The sequence below is a fragment of the Diabrotica virgifera genome, chromosome 4, assembly GCF_917563875.1.
Source record: "Diabrotica virgifera virgifera chromosome 4, PGI_DIABVI_V3a".
Lineage (NCBI taxonomy): Eukaryota > Metazoa > Arthropoda > Insecta > Coleoptera > Chrysomelidae > Diabrotica > Diabrotica virgifera.
The window spans coordinates 159,923,704-159,950,465 of record NC_065446.1 but is presented as its reverse complement, the minus strand read 5'-3'; the positions used below and the strand labels follow the sequence as shown (position 1 = coordinate 159,950,465).

The 26,762-nt window shown below is 31.4% G+C and overlaps 2 protein-coding genes and 2 long non-coding RNA genes across 11 annotated transcripts in view; 2 read left to right on the top strand and 2 right to left on the bottom strand.

The window, feature by feature from the left end:
* The window catches only part of LOC114339121 (transmembrane protein 209), a 120,543-nt gene extending 107,714 nt beyond the window's left edge, over positions 1-12,829 (bottom strand). For 2 of the 5 annotated variants that reach the window (XM_050648454.1, XM_050648457.1), the window contains exons 1-3: positions 12,779-12,829; positions 12,155-12,240; positions 11,952-12,110 (exon numbers count right to left, since the gene is read on the bottom strand). In XM_050648454.1, coding sequence (XP_050504411.1) covers positions 11,952-12,110; positions 12,155-12,240; positions 12,779-12,814 — 281 coding nt within the window. In that variant the 5' untranslated portion in view covers positions 12,815-12,829. Of the gene's footprint in view, positions 1-11,951; positions 12,111-12,154; positions 12,241-12,507; positions 12,530-12,778 lie in introns of those variants that run through there. The other 3 variants (XM_050648455.1, XM_050648456.1, XM_050648453.1) reach the window with 3 other exon arrangements.
* A 4,390-nt stretch (positions 12,830-17,219) lies between these two features.
* Positions 17,220-23,774, top strand: LOC126883200 (uncharacterized). Of its 2 annotated transcripts, none has more exons than XR_007697555.1 (4): positions 17,220-17,448; positions 17,645-17,956; positions 22,522-23,490; positions 23,563-23,774. It is a non-coding gene; the product is annotated as an uncharacterized LOC126883200 (long non-coding RNA). The 2 variants fall into 2 exon arrangements; XR_007697556.1 differs by adding an exon at positions 18,605-19,548 and having other exon boundaries at positions 23,462-23,774.
* On the bottom strand, positions 19,652-23,889 carry LOC126883201 (uncharacterized). Its single transcript, XR_007697557.1, has 2 exons — positions 23,743-23,889; positions 19,652-19,831 (listed from the first exon to the last, which is right to left on the bottom strand). It is a non-coding gene; the product is annotated as an uncharacterized LOC126883201 (long non-coding RNA).
* A 1,140-nt stretch (positions 23,890-25,029) lies between these two features.
* LOC126883199 (putative glycerol kinase 5) overlaps positions 25,030-26,762 on the top strand; it is an 83,793-nt gene continuing 82,060 nt past the window's right edge. Inside the window, exons 1-3 of one of the 3 annotated variants that reach the window (XM_050648450.1) lie at positions 25,030-25,340; positions 25,423-25,553; positions 26,502-26,715. In XM_050648450.1, coding sequence (XP_050504407.1) covers positions 26,610-26,715 — 106 coding nt within the window. In that variant the 5' untranslated portion in view covers positions 25,030-25,340; positions 25,423-25,553; positions 26,502-26,609. The remainder of the gene's footprint in view (positions 25,341-25,422; positions 25,554-26,501; positions 26,716-26,762) is intronic. The other 2 variants (XM_050648451.1, XM_050648452.1) reach the window with 2 other exon arrangements.

The window sequence follows — 26,762 nt, the reverse complement described above, 5'->3', positions numbered from 1 at the left end:
GCTAGATGGTAGACTGTTATATATTCTTAGTCCTTCAACAAAAAGAGTTTTTCCATGGCACTTGTATTGAACCTTTCAATATGATAATTATCAAATCTTAAATTATACTGACCTAACAAAAGTGATCTTTTAATGACATAATTATTGAAGTATTGAGGAGCTTGCTTGTTAATAATTTTAAATATTAACACCAAACATGACTCAGTAATAAGCTGATTAACATCTAAAAAATTTAATGTTTCCAGCATAAAGTTTATAGAGGTATACTTGCTACATCCAAGGACAATTCTCATAGCTTTATTTTGAAACAACTGCAAACGATATACCTGTTCATTTGAACATGAAATAAACAGTGACATACAATAATTAAAATGCGCAAATATTATTGTATTATACACAACATTCCTAGACCATCGGGAAAGCCCTTTAGATATTCTAAGAAGTAACCGATTTTTTTACCAATTTTTTTATACAGAAAATTTATATGTTTGGTAAAATTTAACTGTGGATCAAATAAAATTCCAAGATATTTAATTTCATCTACATAACTTATTATATCTTCACCTATTTTAATACTAAAATTTCCTTGATTAAATTTATCTTTGTACCCAAAATCATACACTTAGTTTTTTGAGCATTTAGTTTCAATTTATTTGCCATCAACCAATTATTAAGAATATCTAATTCATCATTTATTGTTTGAACTAAATTATTAAAATCTTGTCCAGAGACAGAAATTAATGTATCATCTGCAAACAGATTTACAAATGAATTTTTAAGATAGAGATGTAGATCATTTATATATAAAATAAATAATAATGGTCCAAGAACGCTTCCTTGGGGAACTCCATATATAGTACCTATTTCGTCTGAAATATTATTATTTACTTTAGTTTTCTGACATCTACCGTTTAGATAATTTTCTAGCCATTTGAATACAACTCCAGTTATTCCATAATTTTTGCATTTCGTTAATAACATCTGCCTGTCTATTGTTTCAAAAGCCCTTTTTAAATCTACAAAGACCCTAATTACTATTTTACCGTCATCTATATCTTTCTTCCATGTGTTACATACTAACTGGCATGCAGTTTCAGTAGAGTGCCTACATCTAAAACCAGATTGATTTACAAACAGCAAATTATATTCATTTAAATAGTTAAATAAGTGATCATAAACTAATAATTCGATGATTTTTTCGATTATCGGAAGTAAATTAATCGGCCTAAAATCTTCAAACGCCTGTGGTTTACTTATTTTTGGTACAGGTATTATGGTACTACATTTTAATACTGACGGCAGAACTCCTGCTTGCAGGCAGGTATTAACTATGTTTAACAATGGGTAACCAACCACTGAAAATATCCCTTTCAACAGTGACACTGTCAGAATATCGTCACCAGTTGCTTTATTTTTTAAACTACTTACCACTTTATGCAATTTACCAAGTGAGATGATGGGAAAAGGATCAATCTTAGAAACAATATCAAGCTGTATTTCAGAAAAATTTGAGGATCTAGGAATATTTTGAGCAATCCCCTTAATACTATCAAAGTAAAACTTATTTAAGTCTTTAGTAACATTTAACCTACTATCTAATATGCTAAAATTCGATGTATTATTACTACTATTTACAATTTCTTTTAAAGTACTCCACATTCTTTTACTGTCATAGCGACATTGATCAATTTTTTGCTCGTAAAATATTTTTTCCTTTCTTCTAATTAAAGTAACAACTTCATTCCTCTTCCGTTTGTACCGTTGAAAATCTAATGGATTATTCGTATACCGAAATGTTGAAAAACAGATGACTCTTTCTCTTTGTAAATTTCGTACTTCTTCATCAATCCAATAACTACTATCAGAACGGAATTTATGTTGGGTTGGTGCTATCTTATCCAAACTGCTTCTGATATTATTTAAAAAGTATTCATACAAAACGTCAACATTGGTAGACGAATAATTCCAATCTTTTCCAATTAAATCAATGTTAATTGCTTCAATTTTCTCAGGCGTAATATATCTTGAAGATACCATTTTTAAATTCTTATTTGCACAAATATTAATGGACGTACCAATAATGTCGTGATCAGTAAATTTCGGAAAAGTTCGGTCAGTTTCTTGAAGTTTGCAATTTGTGATAATTAGATCTATTAGAGTTCTGGAGTTTGCAGTAATTCGTGTTGGTATTTTAACGATTTGTTTACATCCAGCTGCTTGAATAATATTTAAGAGTTTAGTCCCGACTACAGAAACATTTAACACATTTACATTAAAATCTCCCAACATTACAATGTCATTTGTACACATTTCTTCTAACTCAAATAATTCTTGAAGAAAATCAAAAAATACAGCACTAGATCCATTTGGTGATCTATATACACCACCAATAATTAAATGCTTTTGACCAATCGTTACTTTAAGAAGTGTGCACCAATACTCCATTTGAATTGAAAATTGTTTCAATTCTCGGTAAATAATATGACTACGTACATAACAGATTACCCCTCCAGTGTGTCTGCTAGTGGAATAATTTACAGAACAATTGTAACCTTTTATCTGGTATTCAGCTTCAACAATATCATTAGTTATGTGAGCTTCCGTTACAACTACAAGAACCGCTTGAAAATCTGTTAATAACTGTTTTAACTCACAAAAATGGGTTGTTAGACCTTCTATATTAACACATAAGATTAAACCATTTGGATTTGAATTCTTCTGATGACTTACCGGTAGTTGCTAGATGTATTTCGTTCTGGCTTTTGCTTGGTCACATGCTCGCTTGTAAGACACGCATGTCTTATCGAAGACCGAATGATTAAATTTTATTCCAGGGATTTTTAAAACTTCGTGCGCATACTTACAGTTTGTACACTTTTTTTCATCTTCCTTACACTCACTGCTCTTGTGTGGACCAGCACATTCTGCACACACAATATGGGGCACTGTATGTTCGGCTTTATGGTTAAAGCACCAACACTTAAAACACCGTAACACGTTAATATGTTCGTACACACGACAACTTTCCCAACCAATGAAGATCTTCTGTTTATTAATTAAGTGCTTAAACACATCTGCAGAGGTTTCAACAATAACACTATAATAATTTTTATTTTTAGGGACGTATTTTTTAATAATTTTTATCTCGTTGGTCGACATCGTTTTTAAGAAATTTTGTTTTTTAATATTATTTAAAAACACAGTTTCATCAACCAGTTCATTTTGTTTAACCCCCGTAATTAGAATTTTTGGGTTTACCATTTGTGGCGTTTCAATATCATATTTCTCCGATAATTCATTAACGGCGGCATGTTGAAGTTTTTGCAATGATTCTTTATCTTCACATTCAATTAGTAATCTACCTTGGCTGACTGATTTAATTTTAGAGACTGCTACAGAAATATCTGCTGGTTTAATTTTTTGTGCCACTTCATTTTTAGTTTCTTTAATGGTTTGATTAATTTTAGGTTTTATTATCAACGATGACTGCCCTCTTGATACTACAGCTGAATAGGATGCTTTTTTCTTCTGGTCACTATCAACTTTTACAGCTTCCATCACTCTTTTGGTATCTTCTATTAATGATTCAGTTTTTGTCTCTACACTTTTTATATAACTTATTATTTTAATTCTTTCTTCCAACCTAATGACACAAACATCACAAAACCAGAAAACATTAGGAGAGTCATTAACAGCTTTAATTACTGCGTCCTTAACTGTAACACAATGATAATGATACAAATTTTCGCAGAGTTTACATTTAATTCGTTTTGTATTAACGATAAAATTGTCATTACAATGAGTACATGTACTCGCCATGACGACTAACGACCGACTGGTACAGACAACCAACAACCACTAGAGACGAACCAATTGCTATTTTTATAAATTTGCACCAATAGTTTCCCTCCAGAGTAAAAGTTTTAAAAACAGAGTAGTGAAAACAGTTTTTTACATAGATATTAACACCACCAGTATGACGACTCGTCGAATCACATCTTACTGCATTGTACCCCTCAATGTTAATTTCGACATCTTCAATGTCATTAGTTATTCTAGCTTCACTTACCAAGATTAATTTAGGATCATATGGAACCAAAAATCCTTCAATTTGATCTTTATTGCATAGAAGACTTTGGGCATTTAAATATAATATATCAGTATTAAGACATATACTAGGGTCATATTTTAGTTTTTTCTTCTAATAAGTCCATTATTATTAACAATAGTGGGTTTGTTATTAATGTATTTAATAGTTTTGGTATTATCCCCTGCTGCAGTGATGTTTTCAAGGTCTTTCTTTAGATGGGGAAAGGCCCTTACTCCTGAGTGTGACTGTGGTGCGCAACGGCAGACCGTCCGCCACATTATTGAGGAATGCCCCCAAAGGCGGTTCCCTGGAGTTTTCGATGAGTTCCTGAATGTGACCAAAAATGTTTTACATTATATTAATACATTAGATGTTCGTTTGTGATACTTCATGTAATGTTTTATATACTTTTTTTAAATTATGTGTTCTTATTGTATCTATGCCATACGATATATAAATATATTAACAAAGAAGCCGCATATCGATAAAAACTCGCTTATCGAAAAAATACCAAGAGGCAAAAAAGTTTTAAAAGCGTTGTGTTTAACTAATGGTACCACAATAATGAATTAATTGGAACATACACAAAAGTTTGGGGGGGTTTAAGGGATCAAAACCCCCATAAAATTTTTATGGGGTGGACAAATCTCACTATAATTTTGTTTAAGATGATCCTGCCATAATAATGATACATGTCCATTTTCAATAAAAAATCTTCAATAGTTTTCGACATATTGAAAAAAGTCGATTTTCATTTTGTAACTTCAAAGGGTTGTAACTTTTTTTATGAGCACATTTGTACTAAGGTAAGTTAGATTCAATCAAACTATTTTTGACTCCAGAATGTGTGGTATAATTTATGACCAATCTTTTCGGGACACCCTGTATAATTGTTAAATATTGTTAAACAAATGATTATAATTTAAGAAAATTAAATTTCCTGAATATGTTATTAAAATGAAAATCTCTCGACAATTAAAATCAAATGAAATGAAGACTCCAAGCTAGAGTCACTCATCTTCGATTCCTAACATACTGAGTCAGGCAGTGCTTAAATCTTACAGATCTTATATCCAGCAGATCATAAGATTGACTAAAGTCATTTCCCAGTGTCTGAATCCTGTTAATTGGAGAGAATTTGCCATAGTTTGTGTGATAGTGTTTTTTTTTATAGAAAATACGGGTATGTCTCTAAGAATTCTAGTGCTACATCTAAAGTTGATAAGACTTAATAAATCAGAACAGTCGGTGGTATGGTCAAGTAGTTTATAGAGAAAAATTAAATCACATTTAGTTCTGTAGTCTTCTAAGGAACTGATATTTAGCCTTGACCTTAATTCCATTGAAGACATGTTCTTGTTTAATCTATAAGCACAAATCCGGAGAAATTTTTTCCAGGGTGTAAATATGGTTAGAATAGTATGGTGACCATACTATAGAAGCATAAGACAGGATGCTACGGACAAAAGTAAGATATAAAATTCTATATGTGGGTACAGAAAGATCTCGAAAGTTTCTTGTGATAAAACCTAGATTACGGTATGTTTTATTTGACAAATTGTTAATGTGTGGGATAGATGACAAGAAACTGTCAAATAACACCCCCAAATCTTTTATTTCAGTAAATCTTGATAGAAGGCTTGTATTAAGTGACAGTCAAACACAACATTATTTTTAGATTTGCTAAAGGATATAACAAAACACTTATCTTTATTCAACTGGAGACAATTGGAAATCGACCAATTGTATAGAGAAGTCAAGTCTTCCTGGATCCTTAGACAATCAGACAGATTTGAAACTTTGAAATATAGCTTAAGGTCATCTGCAAATAGCAAAAACTGACAAACTTTTATTACCTCAGAAATATCATTAATAAACAAGTTAAAGAGAAGAGGACCCACATGTGAGCCTTGTGGGACCCCTGAACTGACCAAGATAGGAATCGAAAGTGAGCCCTTTATAAAAACAAACTGAACTCTTTCATCAAGATAACTACTCAACCATGAAAGAAACCACTCAGGAAAACCAATACATCTTAATTTAAAGATGAGTAAAGAATGGATCACTGTGTCAAAGGCCTTCGAGAAATCAGTATAAATGGAGTCCACTTGGTACCCATCTTCGAAAGCCCTGACAATGTAATCATGATATAAAACAAGATTTGTAGACATAGATTTACCCTGCCTAAATCCATGTTGCTCATTAATCAAGAGATTTCTACAGTGCCAAGTAAGATATTTGTTTAAAATTAATTCAAAAAGTTTGGGGATGGCAGATAACATAACAACAGGCCTATAATTTTTTATATTGTCTCTGTCACCGTTTTTAAATACCGGAGTTATATAACTGTCACGCCACTTACTAGGAAAGGTATGTAGTCTCAAAGATAAATTAAATAATACATGTAAAGGTTTAGATAAACTGTAGACACATCTTTTTAAAAAATATGTTGGAATGTTATCAGGGCCATAACTGACTTTATCCTTGAGACCATTTATAGATTCAAAGACTTCAGAAAGTGAAAATTGGATAAACGGAATGTCGACTGAATCTTTTAATTTAAAATTGTAGTTACTTAAATTAACTTTGTCTGAGCGATAGACACTAGAGAAATGACTTGCAAACAAGTTTACTATTTCCTCACTTGATTCTGCTGATAAGTCATTAAAATGCATAACACTTGGAATTCTTTTCTTTCCCGTGAAAAAAAAGATAATTAAAAAAATAGAAAAAAAAAATAAAAATAATGAAGAACCATCAAGATAACTACTCAACCATGAAAGAAACCACTCAGGAAAACCAATACATCTTAATTTAAAGATGAGTAAAGAATGGATCACTGTGTCAAAGGCCTTCGAGAAATCAGTATAAATGGAGTCCACTTGGTACCCATCTTCGAAAGCCCTGACAATGTAATCATGATATAAAACAAGATTTGTAGACATAGATTTACCCTGCCTAAATCCATGTTGCTCATTAATCAAGAGATTTCTACAGTGCCAAGTAAGATATTTGTTTAAAATTAATTCAAAAAGTTTGGGGATGGCAGATAACATAACAACAGGCCTATAATTTTTTATATTGTCTCTGTCACCGTTTTTAAATACCGGAGTTATATAACTGTCACGCCACTTACTAGGAAAGGTATGTAGTCTTAAAGATAAATTAAATAATACATGTAAAGGTTTAGATAAACTGTAGACACATCTTTTTAAAAAATATGTTGGAATGTTATCAGGGCCATAACTGACTTTATCCTTGAGACCATTTATAGACTCAAAGACTTCAGAAAGTGAAAATTGGATAAACGGAATGTCGACTTAATCTTTTAATTTAAAATTGTAGTTACTTAAATTAACTTTGTCTGAGTGATAGACACTAGAGAAATGACTTGCAAACAAGTTTACTATTTCCTCACTTGATTCTGCTGATAAGTCATTAAAATGCATAACACTTGGAATTCTTTTCTTTCCCGTGAAAAAAAAGATAATTAAAAAAAAATAGAAAAAAAATAAAAATAAAAAAAAATAAAAAAAAAATAATAAAAAAAAATAAAAAAAATAAATAAAAAAAATAATAAATAGAATACGATAAATAAAAAAAAATAAATATATGTAGCTATGTACTAGATAAAAAATATATGTATAAGTCAAGATAAGATTAGATCTATATTGTTGTTACGGGTTCTCTCTATAACAGTTGTTAAAAAAAAAACTTGAATTATTTATCAAAACAGAATAGGCTAATGGATTATGTCCCTAGTCATAAAATAAAACTACACACACACACTTGGAATTCCATGGCTTTTATTCAATGAGTTTACATGATTCCAAAATTGTTTTGAATCTGAGTGAATAGATTCCTCAATGTTGGAGATATAAGATCTATAGCAGGGGTGTCAAACTCAATTTTGCAGAGGGCCATATATTAAATTCAGAATGTGTCGGCGGGCCAGATTCAAATAAAAAAAAATGTACTGAATTATTATAACATTTTATTTAATAGTATACTTATAATATATGGTTGTTAAAAATCATATCAAAGTTATAAAAGAGGGTAATTATTTTGAGCTCGAGGATCCAGATACCTGACTTCTCTTGTTTTTGACAAGCTCATTGATGTCAGGTATCATATTCGTTGTATTTATTTTAAGAATTGATTGGAGATGTTCATTTGTAAGTCTTGTGCGATGTTTGTTCTTATTTATTTTCATGATGGAAAACATCTGCTCACATAAATAGGTGCTACCAAACATGCACAGAATGCGTGCTGCATGCTTTTTTAATTCCGGGTAGTTATCCAAACTCTTGAAATATTGTGTATAAAATGTAAGTGCGTTAACCTCTTTAAATTTTTCTTTCAAAATACTGTCCGATTGAAGATCTATCAACTCCATTTGCAAATGAACTGGTGCCTGTGAAGCTTCAAAATTGAATGGATTGTTGAAAATTGGGAATTCCATTTCATTCATTTTGTGGAAGTCTTCAAAACGATTGTTGAATTCCGTGATAAGATTTTGCAGAAGTTGAGAATATTGATCCAATTTTTTTTGATCCACTGTGCCAAATGATTTTAAATGAGGGAAATGATCCAAAGTTTGATTTTTTACCTGATTTTCCCACAGCCTCAACTTTGTTTCAAAGGCTTGAATACATGAGTACATTTGAGTGACAATCAGATTTTTACCCTGTAACTTTACATTCAGATCAGTCAAGTGTTTATTCATATCTACCAAAAAGGCACAATCAACCCACCAGTCATTGTCATAATCAATTGGGTTGCCTTTTTCTAACATGAAAGCTTGAATAGGGTCACGTAATGCAAAAAATCTTTCTAAAACTACTCCTCGACTGAGCCAACGAACTTCGGTGAAATAAGGGACATCAGAAAACTTTTCGTCCAAATCTTGTAAAAACTGCCTGAACTGTCGGTGATTTAGTCCTCTGCTCCTTATAAAATTTACTATTTTAATTATAGGTTGCATGACATGGTCCATTTTTAAATGTTTGGATGCCAATGATTCCTGGTGAATTATACAGTGAAATCCCACAAAATTTCCTGATGTTTTCTGTTTTAATTTAGTTACAACGCCCGAATGTTGGCCAACCATGGCAGGAGCGCCATCCGTAGTTGTGCTGCTAAGTATATTCCAATCGAGTCCATATTCTGCCATCAAATGCTCCAATGCAGAATAAATATCATTTGCTGTTGTAGTACCTGTCAATGGAACGCACTTTAATAGTTCTTCAGTTATTTCAAAGTTACTGTTAATACCTCGTATAAAAACAGCAAGTTGAGCTGTATCAACAGTATCAGTGCTCTCATCAACAGCCAGTGAAAAGTTTGTAAATTCCTTAATTTTCTCCTTCAGTTGAAGAACCAAATTTTGAGATAAATCATTTATTCTTGAAGCAACAGTGTTTCTTGACAGCGAAATATTTTGAATTATTGACTTTTGAAATGGAAATGAAACATCGGCAACTTTCAACATACAGTCTTTAATAAAATCACCATCAGTGAAAGGTTTTGATCTCTTTGCGATTTCTAATGCAATAATAAAACTTGATTTCAGGGCATCTTCGCTCTCAGTATTAGCTTTAGTAAACATCGATTGTTGACCTTGAAGTTTAGATTTTAAAGATGACAATCTGTCCATTCTTATTTTTTCAGTGTAACAATCGAATTTTGATTTATGATTCGTATCATAGTGTCTCTTCAAGTTAAACTCCTTACAAACAGCAACTGTTTGATTGCAAATCAAACACAGTGGTTTACCTTTCCATTCTATGAAAAAATATTCATTTTTCCATTTAGACTGGAAAACTCTACGTTCACTATCAAGTTTACGTTTTTGTGACATTATGCCGAAATCGTAACAAATATGGAACTCGACACAATTATGGATATCGCACACGCACGACACAAACAAATGTACAATACCTTCTCAACCACTACTTCGCAACTGACTCATGTGACACGTCGACGCACTTCTTTTATATCGATAAGGAAGGTTCTAGTCTAGACTCGAAGCGCATGGAAGATTCTATTGTTCTCAACAAAAATAATAGGGTGTTTCTGCTAAGAGATGGTGTTACTGTCTATCTCTCTCGCTTGTCTAGGCACGCGCTGCCTTTGAAATGACTTATAAATGTAGTGTAGTGTACGCATTTTAAAACTTCCGTAGAGCAATCGAGTGAAGTCTAAAAGCTCTAAAAAACATGATTCTTCTTTCTGTGACACATTGCGATCGCGGGCCGTATCTTTGACATGACTGATCTATAGCATCAATTTGTTAATGTTTTGCATTGTGTTCTAAGATCTGAAAATAAGGTATAATCAGCAGCTGACTGAGTATGTTTGAATCTAGTATGAGCAGCTTTTTTTGAAATAACAAGTTTTTTTTAATTCTGGAGAAAACCAACGAGGAAATTTTGAAGGTTTATATATTTTTCTCGGAACAAAAAGTGATATTGCCTCAGAGACTACTTCATAGAAATTATTTACTGAGATATTAATATTTGCATCATCAAAAACAATATTCCAGTCAACAGAAGAAAAATAACTATTTAGACCCACAAAATTTGCATTACGATAGTCAAAACTAAGATCACAAGTAATTGCCACATGATGAAAATTATTGGGAAGCAAAGTGTGAACTGCTTCATAGACTGACAGTTTCTGATAATCTTCAATACTGTGGAAAATGAGATCCAAAATGATATTTGATTGCCTCAGGTTTAGGTAAGAGAAGCATTCGCATATCAGCTTTGCTGGATAGTTTTATGGGCAGTCAACGAGCAAGCCCTCTTCACCTGAGTGAGCCCAAGAAGCCAGTGGTAAATTGTAGTCGTCAAATAAATATACAGGTACGTCTGGCCTATTGTTTATAATAGTTTCAACTGCTGAGCAATGACCAAGGTAGATATCTTCTGATGAGTTCGGAGGAATGTATACTCCACCCAAGACAACTGATGCACATGCACAATCCACTTGAACAAACAGATGCTCAACATTATCAACGTCAGATTTGATTTGTTTAGCTTTAAAATGGTTTCGTAACAAAATTAAAACTCCTCCTCCACACTGCTTAGAACTAGTTCTTAAGTTACGATCCAATCTGAAAACGTGGTAGCTAGAGTTTTGAACATATTGTTTTGGATTATTAAAAACTTGATTATTTTAACCAACATTACGTATTTTTTCATAATTTAATTGTAAAGATCAGTTATATTTATTGTTTCAGTTACTTTTTTTTTATTAAGACATTATATACTTTTGTAGCATTTCCATGTAAATTTTCTTTTGTTATTATTACATTTTTTTTTTTGATGTTTTTATAAAATTTAAGCTTTTTTTTTCACTTTTTAGCGGCATTTTCAAGGTCTACCCTTTCTGTAAATTTTTACCTAAACTGCTTTTAGGTCATCTTGATTCAAATATTGCGATAATATCCTTAAAGTACAGCACACTGAATTCAACCTTTTACTAAGTTGCTGTATGTGACTTTTCCATGGCAAATTTACATCAATTGTCATGCCTAAAAATGTAGTTTTAGTCCCAATCTCAATGTTTGTACCATCTAACACAAGACTCGCGTAACTTGGATAACTGTACTTGCATGTGTTAACATGTCTGGTTCCGAAAAAAGGTTCGGTTACTCCTCATCAGGTGTCCTCTTATTAATTTATTTAATAAATTATTGTTGTAGGTACACCCAATTAGGTGAACATAAGCAAAAATTTGAGTTTTGTTGTCCATCCATTTGGGTAGACATACACAATATTTTGTGTTTTGAAAAAATCCTTGGCACTTAACCTGTTGAAAGCACCAGTATTTAATAAAAATAAAAAATCATACTTACAAATCATATAAAATAGCAGACAGAAATGCAATGTTAATAGTGAACCACAAGAAGTCTTGTTTGACTGAATGTTTCGTTTTATTTATGACTATACTTCTTTCCAAAATTGATGAATTGTTACAAGGCAAAATTCTTTGTACTGGTCTAAAACAATTATTCCTTTGATATAAAAACTAATAAAACACTAATTCTATATTACTTACGATGATATATTCATTGTATCTTTTTGGAATTGTTGGAACCAAAAACATTCATCTATTAAAAAACCAGCAAATTTATAAGTTATAACCTAAAAACAAAATCATAGCATGCCGCCCTTTTAACCGGTTGTAAACAAATTGATTATATAGTCGGTTCGCTAAACTCAGACGCAACTGGCTAGATATTTTAGTCGATAATTTTTTTGTTTTTGGCCAATTTTGCAAAAACTGGCAAAATTACTAACTATTTAGTGATTATTAACTATTTAGTAATTATTTTTTGTCAATTTTACTAAAATTGGCAGAATTACCGACTAAAATATCTAGAAATTTGCGTCTGAGTTTAGCGAACAGACTATATATCGTATATATGTATGGTTTGTGTAGCTATGTATTTTTACTACAAAAACGTTATAACGTAGGTCAAAATTTTTGACGTAAGAGAACTGTCAAAACATTAGAATGTGACTTTTCATTATTGCCATGTTTTTATAAACATGACAATAATGAAAAGTCACAATCTAATGTTTTGACAGTTCTCTTACGTCAAAAATTTCGACCTACGTAATAACGTTTTTGTAGTAAAAATACTATATATATCTTTGTCTGTCGTGCGAGTGTATCTACCAGAGATATGTAAAGAAAATAGATCAGGCTAGTCATATGCCACTCGATGCATCGGGGTGTAACGCCGATATCAAGTACGGTGGTCTAGCTATCTTTGTCTGTCTTGCGAGTGTGAGCGTATCTACCAAGAGGTGGGAATAACGGAACGACAGTGACAAACAGGCGGCAGCCATCATATGCTAGAGAGAGAAAGCTAAGCGCCGGTAGAGAGAGATAGATAGACCACCGACCCGAACTGTTCCGCGTTACGCTATTTTTCGAACTGGCCTAATCTATTCTGTTATATCTATGGTATCTACATAGCCACCTTTACTTAACAAGCCATGAAGTTGAAACTTGGCAACATCTATTGGTAGACCGATTAATTCTGACAGTTCTCATTTGTTTTTAAATAATTTTCATTGTATTTACAGAGAAACTGAAATATTTTATAATATTTCGTGCTCCAAATTATAAAGAACATTAAAAGGTATGTTATTAAGATGATTTTAGTTCAATATAATATATTTTTATATAAACTTGCGTGCATATAGAAATCCGTCCACTTAAAAATTTTGTCATTTTTAGTGTCTTATATTTCCCAAACTTGTTGGCAGGTTTAAGTGATTTTTTTTAATATGTTATAGCCTAAAGTCCACTTTACATCAACAATAATTGGACAAGAAATTGACAACAAGTTATTCAAGGTCAAATTTGAATTATACAAAACACAATTCTACATCCAATTTTGCCGTGAATAAAAAGAAAATAAAGAAATTTGACAAAATAAAACATATCCAATTGTTCTATTTCATCAAATTCCTTCATTTTCTTTTACAAACATACATTTTGTACTCGTCAAATTTGGCCTTGAATAACTTTGTCAATTTATTGTTCAATTTAAGTTGATGTAAAGTGGACCTTAGTCTTTAACAATACGGCTGTAATAATATTGTTGCTAACCAGTTAAATTTTTATGGTGTACCGGGCATTTATAAAATCGCTGTGTCTAGGTACACGCTAACGTGTACGCAAATAAAAAAGTTCGGTACACGCGAATTAAACTTCATCAAGCCAGTGACGTCAATATTTAGCGTGCGCAATGACTTTATATTTTGGTACACGCTATTTTGATATGTTTTATTAGCGTTTGTTTGATAGAAAATATTTTTATTAACGGAAGGGGAAGTAGTCCTGTCGCCAGGGGGGTACAACGGCCTCGTTAATTCAGATGGACTTACCCAAATTTTTTTTATGTATTTTGACCCGTAGAACACGAATTTTTTGGGTAACAGTTGATCCGGATGTCGATAAGATTGTTATAGACCAAGAACTTGAGGAATCAAATAACAGCGATTTTTGGCAAAACAAAACAATATTTTGTATTTTTTGGGTCATTTTAAGCAAAAAATATTTCTACAAGTTTTTTAGTAGGATGCACAGTTTTCGAGATAAACGCGGTTGAACTTTCAAAAAATCGAAAAACTGCAATTTTTAAACCCGAATAACTTTTGATTAAAAAATAAAATAGCAATTCTGCTTAGCGCCTTTGAAAGTTCAAGTCAAATTATGTCGGTTTTGATTATTTGCATTGCTAAAAATTTATTGTGTTATTGCTAAACAAAGCTACAAACAACTAGTGCGTGAGTGATGTTTCTATGATTTCTCATTTAAAATCGAACGAGTAGGTAGAATAGGTACTAGTGCAATCAAGACTATTTCTACGTTACATGCGTTAAAACGCATGTAAAAGCACGGGAAACCCTACGTGTTTATAGCTTTGTTAAACAATAAAAAAATAAATTTTTACCAATGCAAATAATCAAAACCGATATAATTTGACTTAAACTTTCAAATGCGGTAAGCAGACTTGCTATTTTATTTTTTAATCAAAAGTTATTCGGGTTCAAAAATTGCAATTTTTCGATTTTTTTAAAGTTCAACCGCGTTTATCTCGAAAACTGTGCATCCTACGAAAAAACTTGTAGAAATATTTTTTACTTAAAATGGCCCAAAAAATACAAAATATTGTTTTGTTTTGCCAAAAATCGCTGTTATTTGATTCCTCAAGTTCTTGGTCTATAACAATCTTATCGACATCCGGATCAACTGTTACCCAAAAAATTCGTGTTCTACGGGTCAAAATACATAAAAAAAACTTGAGTAAGTCCATCTGAATTAACGAGGCCGTTGTACCCCCCCTGGCGACAGGACTAAAGGGACAGGGAAGCAAAACTATTCAGATGTTTCAAAACTTAATTGTAATAAAACAACGCGTAGGTATATAAAAGTATATATTTAGGTTAGCAAAATAAATATTAGTTAACATGATATATACAATATACTGTTGATAAAATTTTTATACGTAACTTAATTATACCAGTTTATATTGGTGTTTATTTTTGCTGTGGTCTGTGGTGTTTATTTTTATTTATACAGGGAGTTGAACTTGTTACGATTTTCATAGTAAAATTGGTTATAACTTTGTAAATACCCTGTATAACATAATAAACCTTTATATTTTTGTTATATGGAAGTTAAGAAGATTTCGAACGTAAAATAACATATAATAGGGTGTTCCATTTAAAAACATAAGTTTGGTCTGCCTCTATGTTATCGAACGCCCTCTGTAACATTCTAACTAATTTTGTAATATGAAGCTCAAAGTTTGATACAATTTTTGTTATTAACATTTATTGTTATCTATTACTAGAGCGAATCTACTGAGCTTTATCACACTAATCAATCGCCCCGTATATTTTATCTTATTACTTCTGCTACCCTTAATCACGAATTTTTGTCCCTTATCTATTTCATACTGTTTTAAAATGTTGTTAAACTCATTAAAAGAACTAAATAATTGTCGACACTCCATAGTTAATAAAAAAAAACTCTTTACAAATCAATATTAAAGTTTAAACATAACGCGATTAGACAAATTCTAACCACACTACGACGCTCGCGATACTTACAGATACTTAATACCACAGCATATACGCGGCTCAAATTAGCGTGTACCAAAAACCCAGTCATAAGTACACGCTAAATAATGACGTCATTGACTTGATGACGTTTAAGCGTGTACCTAACTTTTTTTACTTGCGTACACGTTAGCGTGTACCTAGACACAGCGTTATAAAATACTGAAATTAAAACCCAACTATAGACTCCGGTTTTCTTAACATTCTGTTTTTTTTATTAATTCGCTTATGTTTAACAACTAGATTTGTTATTTATCAATTCAGGGTGTTTCCAAATCAGTGCGACAAACTTTAAGGGGAAAGGAACAAAATGAAAAATTTTGACGCCTATATTTTAAATGTAATCATTTTGTTCGAATTCTGAGAAAACTAATAAGTATTTTTGAAAAATTTAAACGCAGAATAAAAGATTACTTTATTACCGAGGGCCAAAAGTCCCTTAGAATGAATAAAAAGTTTTTTTTTAATGACATATTTAAAACTAAAAATCACACTAAATTTTCCCAATTTTTCACCCCTGTAACTTATTAAAATAAACATAGAAGTTTTCAGGGACTTTGGGCCCTTGGTCCTAACGTAATCTTTCACTCTGCGTTTAAATTTTTGAAAAATACTTATTAGTTTTCTTAGGATTCGAAAAAAATGAATCCCGTTTATATTCTTGTTATTGGTTTTTTTTTTGTATAATAAACGTTACTTACAAGGAATTACTTTTAATATTATTTTGTACAAACTTTCAATTAATAATATTTTCTTGTTTGATTAGAAAAATACTATAAATTTTACCAGAATTTGTACTTTAAAGTCATAGTTTCGAAAGCTGTAGTCCGAAAGTCAGACTACGGACGTCATCAATTGCGACGTTGCCTTTTTCTCTTCATGGCTTGTAACTTAGACAAGGAAAGAGAGAGGACGAGTAATCCTATGACCAAAAGTGAAGCCAAACTGACACCAGGGATTTTGATCATCGACGTATCTTTGGGGTATTGTTATGCATTGAGTATTTAAAATAAAAACATGAAATGTATTTAAAATGAAGAATTTGTGTACGGTAATTATATTAAGTTGCTCATATTACGTACATATGTTTCAATACATACATATGTTTTTATTACGAATTTTAGATGATGATTTACTTTATTTTTTATGAAATTTTAACCTTCAATGAATACCCACCACTGGCAACCCATTGTTATTTTTGACGCGACCGCCATGTTTCTGGTGACAAACAAACCAAAAACTGGCTTCACTTTTGGAACGTGTGTGTTAAATGGGTGTTACCCGTCCTCTCTTTTTTCCTTGTCTAAGGCTTGTAAAGTAAAGATGGCTATGGTATCTACCAAGAGGTGGGGCAGCCATCATGTTTATGCTAGAGAGAGATAGATAGACCACCGACCCGAACTGCTCCGCGTTGGGGGGAGAGATTATGTCCAGCAAACGAGGGAGAGATTAAATGTCCAGCAAACGACGGCAACGTTGCCAGATTCCTTTTAGCGGGAATTTTAAAATTTTATAGCAGTTTGGTTTTAAATTTGACAGTTCTGTTTTCTCAAGTCAAAAATCTTAACCTTACTTTTACAAGTGATTAAGATTATTATTATTTTATTTACACGTAAATTGAAACAATAAATATTGTGCTTTGTCATAATTTAAAACTCATTATGTTGAAGTCTTTTCCAGTTGATAAAATTGCAATTCAAAAACTTTTAGGTAGGTAGGTGTAACTTCCACAATATTATTTATTTTTTAAGTATTAAGGTTGATGTTGATATCAAAAATTTAGATTTCAAAGATAGTTTTATGTAGGTAGATACTAATAGAGTAATACTAGATAATAGATTAGATACAAAGTAAGCTGTAAGTAGTATAACTGCCCGTGTAATCACCTGTTATGTTGTTTTTTTAGATTTGCACTGTATGGATGGCACAGGAAGAGAACAGAGAACAAGAGTACAAGAACATGAAACATCTTATTATGAATGTATATGTATGTGATCCTCAAAAAATTATTTTTCAAAACAAGATAGAGAAAGAGCTTTAAAATCCCAAGGATCCTGCAAAATGTTTATTTGGTGTACTAGTCGAATAATAGTATCTAAAAATATTGAAACTGTTTTAAAACACATTATAGGCATGAGGATGATATAGAGCACTTACATAAATACCAAAATCAGATAAATATCTCTTCAAAGTTTATTTTGAGACTTTCTTCAAAAATGTAAGTGACATATTTGCATATCGACGGCGGAAAGGCAAAACTGAAAATTTTTTATAACATGAGTTACTTCAGTTTTCGCTTTAGAATAAGTTTATCGGCAGTTATTTTAGTTTATATACAGCAGTTTATATACAGCTGGGAAAGTTTCCGGAAGGCTTCCAAAAGGCTTTCCCAGCTCTAAAAGCTGTTTAATAGGTGCTGATACACTTATTCTAAAGCGAAAACCGAAGTAACTCATTTTATACAAATTTTTCAGTTATGAGGTCCTGCCTTTCCGCTGTCGATATACACAATATAATTTAAAACAAGAATGTTACCACTAAACCACTTTTTAAATATTAAGGCGGGTTGACATTACTAGTGAATAACGAACGTGGCTCACGCTTACGTATTTTGCCCCTGCTATTGTTAGATATTTTATTATCTATTTTATTATATATTATGCATTGCATAAATACAAATGTACTGCTTGGGTTTGAAAATAGATAATAAAATATCTAACAATAGCACGGGCAAAATACGTAAGCGTGAGCCACGTTCGTTATTCACTAGTAATGTCAACCCGCCTATACTCATGAATATTTACTACAGTTTACAATTTCAAACTAGTGTGTTTGATTCTCCTATACCTATATTTTACTTTTTTAGTAAACTTCAGACTGTTCAGGATAGCATAATAGCATAGGAGGCGAATTAAAAAGAATTAATTTACTTACAAGAAAAGATATCACAAATATTAAACTCTCTTATGGCATTGATTTGAAAGATGGGTATATGTACAAGGATGATGCAACCAGTGTTTATTTTTGGGTTGAATGCTTACAGACTCATGTCCAATATTATTTTACAAACAACAGGGCATACTAATGGATATTCATTCTGAATTTAACATTTATGATTTTTGTCTTATTTTCCTTAATACTGTGCCAAAAGGAAATGTTAATTAAGTTTGGCAAATCCTTTATCGCAATCGATGGAACTCATGGGCTCTATTCCTATGACTTTGAACTTATGACAGTATTAGTAAAAGATGAATTTGGGAATGGATTTTGTACTGCTTTCTTATTTTCAAATAGAAAAGATACCTACTTTAATTTACCAATTTTTTTAAATACATGTCTGTGTTGGTATTATATATATGTATAGTCAAATATTTTCATATCAGGCATAAGTGACACCTTTTACAATGCCTCGTCAAATGTAATGGGTATTGCTCCTAATAGACTGTTAAGTGCCTGGCACATAGATAGGGCATGGTAAGTAAATCTTAATAAAATATCTGATTCTGAAAAAAATCCTATTATATATACAAGATGTATTAATGATGGTTCAGAGAGTATTAATAGCTTTTTGGGTAGACTTCTAAGTGATGCAGATACATACAATTTTAATAAGTATTTCCAGTAGAACTACTGCAATAACGTCCAACAATGGGCCTATTGTTATAGGAAGGGATTGTGGAATTAATACCAATATGACCATTCAAAATTTTCATAAAATTTTGGATAAAAGGGTATCCATTAGTTGTTATCAGTTAAGTTTAAAACTTGGCACTCATGGACAGCTATACTCTATACCATAATATATAATAGGTATATCTCATACTATTACATCTCATATTGTTCACTCCAGTAGTAATAAGTGAGCCTGCATACACAGAACCATAATAATATATTATAGTTTGTGTATGCAGGCTCACTCATTACAATAGTGAGCAATAGAAGATATAACATATTATAGTATAAGTCTCTGTGCATGACCAGATTAACATGTTTGGTGCCCATCTCGAACAAGCTCCACTTGGCTGGTACCACATACTTAAATCATTTATTTAGTTACACAGTACTACTCACATAACTTATGTGTCGTCAGTACCTTCCATAAAACCTTCGTGATGCTACTCATACTTCATGGCCACTGAATGTGTTAAAGCTTGTTAATGTAGGATAGTTATACTAAAATATATATCTTATATTATATTGCCTTAAATAGAAAAAATATCTTATTTAAATTGTATCTATGTAAGTTTTGATTTAATGAAATAAACCTTTTAATCAAAAAAGTGTTGTTTATTTGTGTACACCTAGCAATATCCTGCTCATAGATAAATAATATAGTATTACCGGATCCTGATATGCAGACGCCAATAGGGCTTTTCATCGATTGTCATTTGTTTCGAGCTTCTGTCATGAGTCACATAATATTAATGTATCTACGTCATACGTCTTTGGCTTGTATCATTGGTATATACCAATAACGTATGACGTAGATATATTAATATTATGTGACACATGACAGAAGCTCGAAACAAATGACTGTGAATGAAATGCCCTATTGAATAGGGCTTTTTCATCGATTGTCATTTGTTTCGAGCTTCGGTCAAGCGTCACATAATATTAATATATCTATGTCATACGTCTTTAGTTTGTATCATTGGCAATATTAATAACATATGACAGATATATTAATATTAGACAACACATGACAGAAGCTCGAAACAAATGACTGAGTGAAAAGCCCTATATCATGTAAATACAAGTCATAGAGATGTCTTTCTACGGTTAAAATTTCACAGCCTAAAGACATCATTTATGTAACTTCTTAAGCCGTCACAAAATGACTGCAATAAGAAAATAGAATTTATTAGCTCGCCTCGCCCCCAGGCAAAGTAAAGGTGCTAGGCCACTAAGAATGTTTTTTTCAATTTTTTTTATTTTGCGGCTTTACCACTTAGCTATTTAGCCAGATACATGATGAGAATTAATACTATTATAATACATATTAAAACTAATTCAAATTACTATTAGTAATTTTATTAATATTCTGAATAATTATGTAACCACTTAATACTAAAATAAAAAAGTGTCCATCTATACTATCCCAACACATTTTCACCTTTGAAATCGTAAATTTCCATTCCCATTAAAAAATAATTTGTACTGTATAAGTATATTTCTTTTGAGCTTCATTTTTTTTTTCAAAATACTGCAACATGACTTTTAAATTATGACACAGTACAATACTTGTTTCAATATTTACATGTAAATAAAATAATCCTAATTGCTTGTAAAAGTAAGGTTATAAATTTAAGAATACAGAACTCTCTTTTAAAACCAAAGTGGCATTAGACTAATTTTAAAATTCCCGCTAAAAGGAAAAAGGTAAATCTGGCAACAGTGCCGTCGTTTGACTAATCTCTCCCAGCAAACGACGGCAATGTTGCCAGATTCCTTTTAGCGGGAATTTTAAAATTTTATAGCAGTTTGGTTTTAAATTTGACAGTTCTGTTTTCTCAAGTCAAAAATCTTAACCTTACTTTTACAAGTGATTAAGATTATTATTATTTTATTTACACGTAAATTGAAACAATAAATATTGTGCTTTGTCATAATTTAAAACTCATTATGTTGAAGTCTTTTCCAGTTGATAAAATTGCAATTCAAAAACTTTTAGGTAGGTACGTGTAACTTCCACAATATTATTTATTTTTAAAGTATTAAGGTTGATGTTGATATCAAAAATTTAGATTTCAAAGATAGTTTTATGTAGGTAGATACTAATAGAGTAATACTAGATATAATAGATTAGATACAAAGTAAGCTGTAAGTAGTATAACTGCCCGTGTAATCACCTGTTATGTTGTTTTTTTAGATTTGCACTGTATGGATGGCACAGGAAGAGAACAGAGTACAAGAACATGAAACATCTTATTATGAATGTATATGTATGTGATCCTCAAAAAATTATTTTTCAAAACAAGATAGAAAAAGAGCTTTAAAATCTTTAAAAGCTATAAAAATATTGAAACTGTTTTAAAACACATTATAGGCATGAGGATGATATAGAGCACTTACATAAATACCAAAATCAGATAAATATCTCTTCAAAGTTTATTTTGAGACTTTCTTCAAAAATGTAAGTAAAATATTTGCATATCGACGGCGGAAAGGCAAAACTGAAAATTTTTTATAACATGAGTTACTTCAGTTTTCGCTTTAGAATAAGTTTATCAGCAGTTATTTTAGTTTATATACAGCTGGGAAAGTTTCAGGAAGGCTTCCAAAAGGCTTTCCCAGCTCTAAAAGCTGTTTGATAGGTGCTGATACACTTATTCTAAAGCGAAAACCGAAGTAACTCATTTTATACAAATTTTTCAGTTATGAGGTCCTGCCTTTCCGCCGTCGATATACACAATATAATTTAAAACAAGAATGTTACCACTAAACCACTTTTTAAATATTAAGGCGGGTTTACATTACTAGTGAATAACGAACGTGGCTCACGCTTACGTATTTTGCCCCTGCTATTGTTAGATATTTTATTATCTATTTTCAAACTCGAGCAGTACATTTGTATCTATGCATTGCATAAATACAAATGTACTGCTTGGGTTTGAAAATAGATAATAAAATATCTAACAATAGCACGGGCAAAATATGTAAGCGTGAGCCACGTTCGTTATTCACTAGTAATGTCAACCCGCCTATACTCATGAATATTTACTACAGTTTACAATTTCAAACTAGTGTGTTTGATTCTCCTATACCTATATTTTACTTTTTTAGTAAACTTCAGACTGTTCAGGATAGCATAATAGCATAGGAGGCGAATTAAAAAGAATTAATTTACTTACAAGAAAAGATATCACAAACATTAAACTCTCTTATGGCATTGATTTGAAAGATGGGTATATGTACAAGGATGATGCAACCAGTGTTTATTTTTGGGTTGAATGCTTACAGACTCATGTCCAATATTATTTTACAAACAACAGGGCATACTAATGGATATTCATTCTGAATTTAACATTTATGATTTTTGTCTTATTTTCCTTAATACTGTGCCAAAAGGAAATGTTAATTAAGTTTGGCAAATCCTTTATCGCAATCGATGGAACTCATGGGCTCAATTCCTATGACTTTGAACTTATGACAGTATTAGTAAAAGATGAATTTGGGAATGGATTTTGTACTGCTTTCTTATTTTCAAATAGAAAAGATACCTACTTTAATTTACCAATTTTTTTAAATACATGTCTGTGTTGGTATTATATGTATAGTCAAATGTTTTCATATCAGGCATAAGTGACACCTTTTACAATGCCTCGTCAAATGTAATGGGTATTGCTCCTAATAGACTGTTAAGTGCCTGGCACATAGATAGGGCATGGTAAGTAAATCTTAATAAAATATCTGATTCTGAAAAAGATCCTATTATATATACAAGATGTATTAATGATGGTTTAGAGAGTATTAATAGCTTTTTGGGTAGACTTCTAAGTGATGCAGATACATACAATTTTAATAAGTATTTCCAGTAGAACTACTGCAATAACATCCAACAATGGGCCTATTGTTATAGGAAGGGGTTGTGGAATTAATACCAATATGACCATTCAAAATTTTCATAAAATTTTGGATAAAAGGGTATCCATTAGTTGTTATCAGTTAAGTTTAAAACTTGGCACTCATGGAGAGCTATACTCTATACCATAATATATAATAGGTATATCTCATAATATTACATCTCATATTGTTCACTCCAGTAGTAATGAGTGAGCCTGCATACACAGAACCATAATAATATATTATAGTTTGTGTATGCAGGCTCACTCATTACAATAGTGAGCAATAGAAGATATAACATATTATAGTATAAGTCTCTGTGCATGACCAGATTAACATGTTTGGTGCCCATCTCGAACAAGCTCCACTTGGCTGGTACCACATACTTAAATCATTTATTTAGTTACACAGTACTACTCACATAACTTGTGTCGTCAGTACCTTCCGTAAAACCTTCGTGATGCTACTCATACTTCATGGCCACTGAATGTGTTAAAGCTTGTTAATGTAGGAGAGTTATACTAAAATATATATCTTATATTATATTGCCTTAAATAGAAAAAATATCTTATTTAAATTGTATCCATGTAAGTTTTGATTTAATGAAATAAACCTTTTAATCAAAAAAGTGTTGTTTACTTGTGTACACCTAGCAATATCCTGATCATAGATAAATAATATAGTATTACCGGATCCTGATATGCAGACGCCAATAGGGCTTTTCATCGATTGTCATTTGTTTCGAGCTTCTGTCATGAGTCACATAATATTAATGTATCTACGTCATATGTCTTTGGCTTGTATCATTGGTATATACCAATAACGTATGACGTAGATATATTAATATTATGTGACACATGACAGAAGCTCGAAACAAATGACTGTGAATGAAATGCCCTATTGAATAGGGCTTTTTCATCGATTGTCATTTGTTTCGAGCTTCGGTCAAGCGTCACATAATATTAATATACCTACGTCATACGTCTTTAGTTTGTATCATTGGCAATATCAATAACATATGACAGATATATTAATATTAGACAACACATGACAGAAGCTCGAAACAAATGACTGAGTGAAAAGCCCTATATCATGTAAATACAAGTCATAGAGATGTCTTTCTACGGTTAAAATTTCACAGCCTAAAGACATCATTTATGTAACTTCTTAAGCCGTCAAAAAATGACTGCAATAAGAAAATAGAATTTATTAGCTCGCCTCGCCCCCAGGCAAAGTAAAGGTGCTAGGCCACTAATTTCAATTTTTTTTATTTTGTGGCTTTAGCACTTAGCTATTTAGCCAGATACATGATGAGAATTAATACTATTATAATACATATTAAAACTAATTCAAATTACTAGTAATTTTATTAATATTCTCAATAATTATGTAACCACTTAATACTAAAATAAAAAAGTGTCCATCTATACTATCCCAACACATTTTCACCTTTGAAATCGTAAATTTCCATTCCCATTAAAAAATAATTTGTACTGTATAAGTATATTTCTTTTGAGCTTCATTTTTTTTTTCAAAATACTGCAACATGACTTTTAAATTATGACACAGTACAATACTTGTTTCAATATTTACATGTAAATAAAATAATCCTAATTACTTGTAAAAGTAAGGTTATAAATTTAAGAATACAGAACTCTCTTTTAAAACCAAAGTGGCATTAGACTAATTTTAAAATTCCCGCTAAAAGGAAAAAGGTAAATCTGGCAACAGTGCCGTCGTTTGCTGGACATTTAATCTCTCCCCGCGTTGGGACCTGCATGGCCTAATCTATTGTGTTATTATATCTATGGACTGAACGACTGAACAGCTGTTTTTTAGCTGTTACCAGCCAGAGTTACAGTAGTTCTGCAGTAGTGGCAGTAGTTCAATAGTCCATTTTTGTTTTTGTTTTTGTAGTTACTCTGTGTTCTTTGAAATATAGGTCATTGTCGTCGTACACAAATACACCACAGCAGAAAATATACACACAAAGAAAACAGAAAGAGATTGTATTTGACCATGTACTTAACCTTTGAAACGTAATAAATAACAATAATTATAAATGATAATCACTTATGACGATTAAAACAAAGGTTGAATTTCAGTGCCATTATTTTTTAGACTTAGGCTGACCTGAAAAGATGTCAGGAGATTCAAAAGGATTTATAGCAGCATTAGACATAGGAACAACAACAATCAAATGCCACATTATCAATTCTTCAGCAAGATCTATTGGATTTGCTTCGCATTTAGTAAGTTCGTTTGTCATAAAAGTTTTATCCATTCTATAATAGAAGCACAATATCAGTAGCTAATTAGCTAAATACTATATTATTACTAAGATATGTGATGCCCTAATTGTTCACCTTTACAATTATTTTCATTCCAATATTTTGTTGTTTCTATAAATGGGAAGTTTATGTTGAAGATATACAGAATCCTCTGGGATTGTTGATATCAAAAGGTTGTGACATGTCAACAGTGCTTCTCATGGTTTCATAATTTGTAAGCCGTGGGGGATAAATTCAGTTACTTTTTCTTCAGTATATTTTCTTACCTTAATAATAAAATCCACCTTTTCTTTTCAACCAGATCCTTTGGAAACACAAATAATCTACATAATATCCCTCTTTCACTATAGTGTTTACAATCTGGGGCAAAGCACATTACCATTTTTATTATACAAAATACAATGGTTCACTGGAATAGGGAACTTGCATAAAATTTTAAATTCGAAAAAAATGGTATAAATCACAACAGAACATAATTTAGAACCTGTATCAAAGATAAAAAAGTTTTGTTTGTCTTTCGTTTGGCCCCTAAAGATGACTAAAAATTCAACTTATACCAGCCACCTCAAAACGTGTAGTGACATCACAGGGTTGTATGTTTACATTCTACACCAATTGTATATCTGGACCTCAGAGCCAAACATTATTAAGTCCACTTTTTTCCTATTTTTAGGTTATTATTGATCCTATAGTATTTTTTTCCGCTCTACCCAATGGCGATGCGTATTAAGTCCAATTTCTTTTCGTTTACGAGATAGCTGCAGATTATATATATTAAGTCCTCTATTAAATAGAACTAAACAGTATTAAAGGTTTTCGATACTGTTTGCCCCTGAATGATATACAATAAGTAGGTATTAAGTCAAGATGTGAGGTTAGTTAACTGGACTTAATACTGTGTTGTTTTAGTGTACATCAGTTGTCATCATATTAAGTCACATTATTTTGCTCGGACAATTATCAGAAAAAACGGAATAAGGGCGCTATTTTAATATTTAATAAGTGTATACAGACAACATGATGACTTCGAGAGGTCAAAAAATATTACAAATTACACTAGCACAAGCCCAGTGCAACGAAATATCTGAAAAACCTGCTATAACCTCACATTTTCCCGAGAATGGTAATTATATTACATGTGTTTATCAAAACAAATTTTGTTATTTTTTT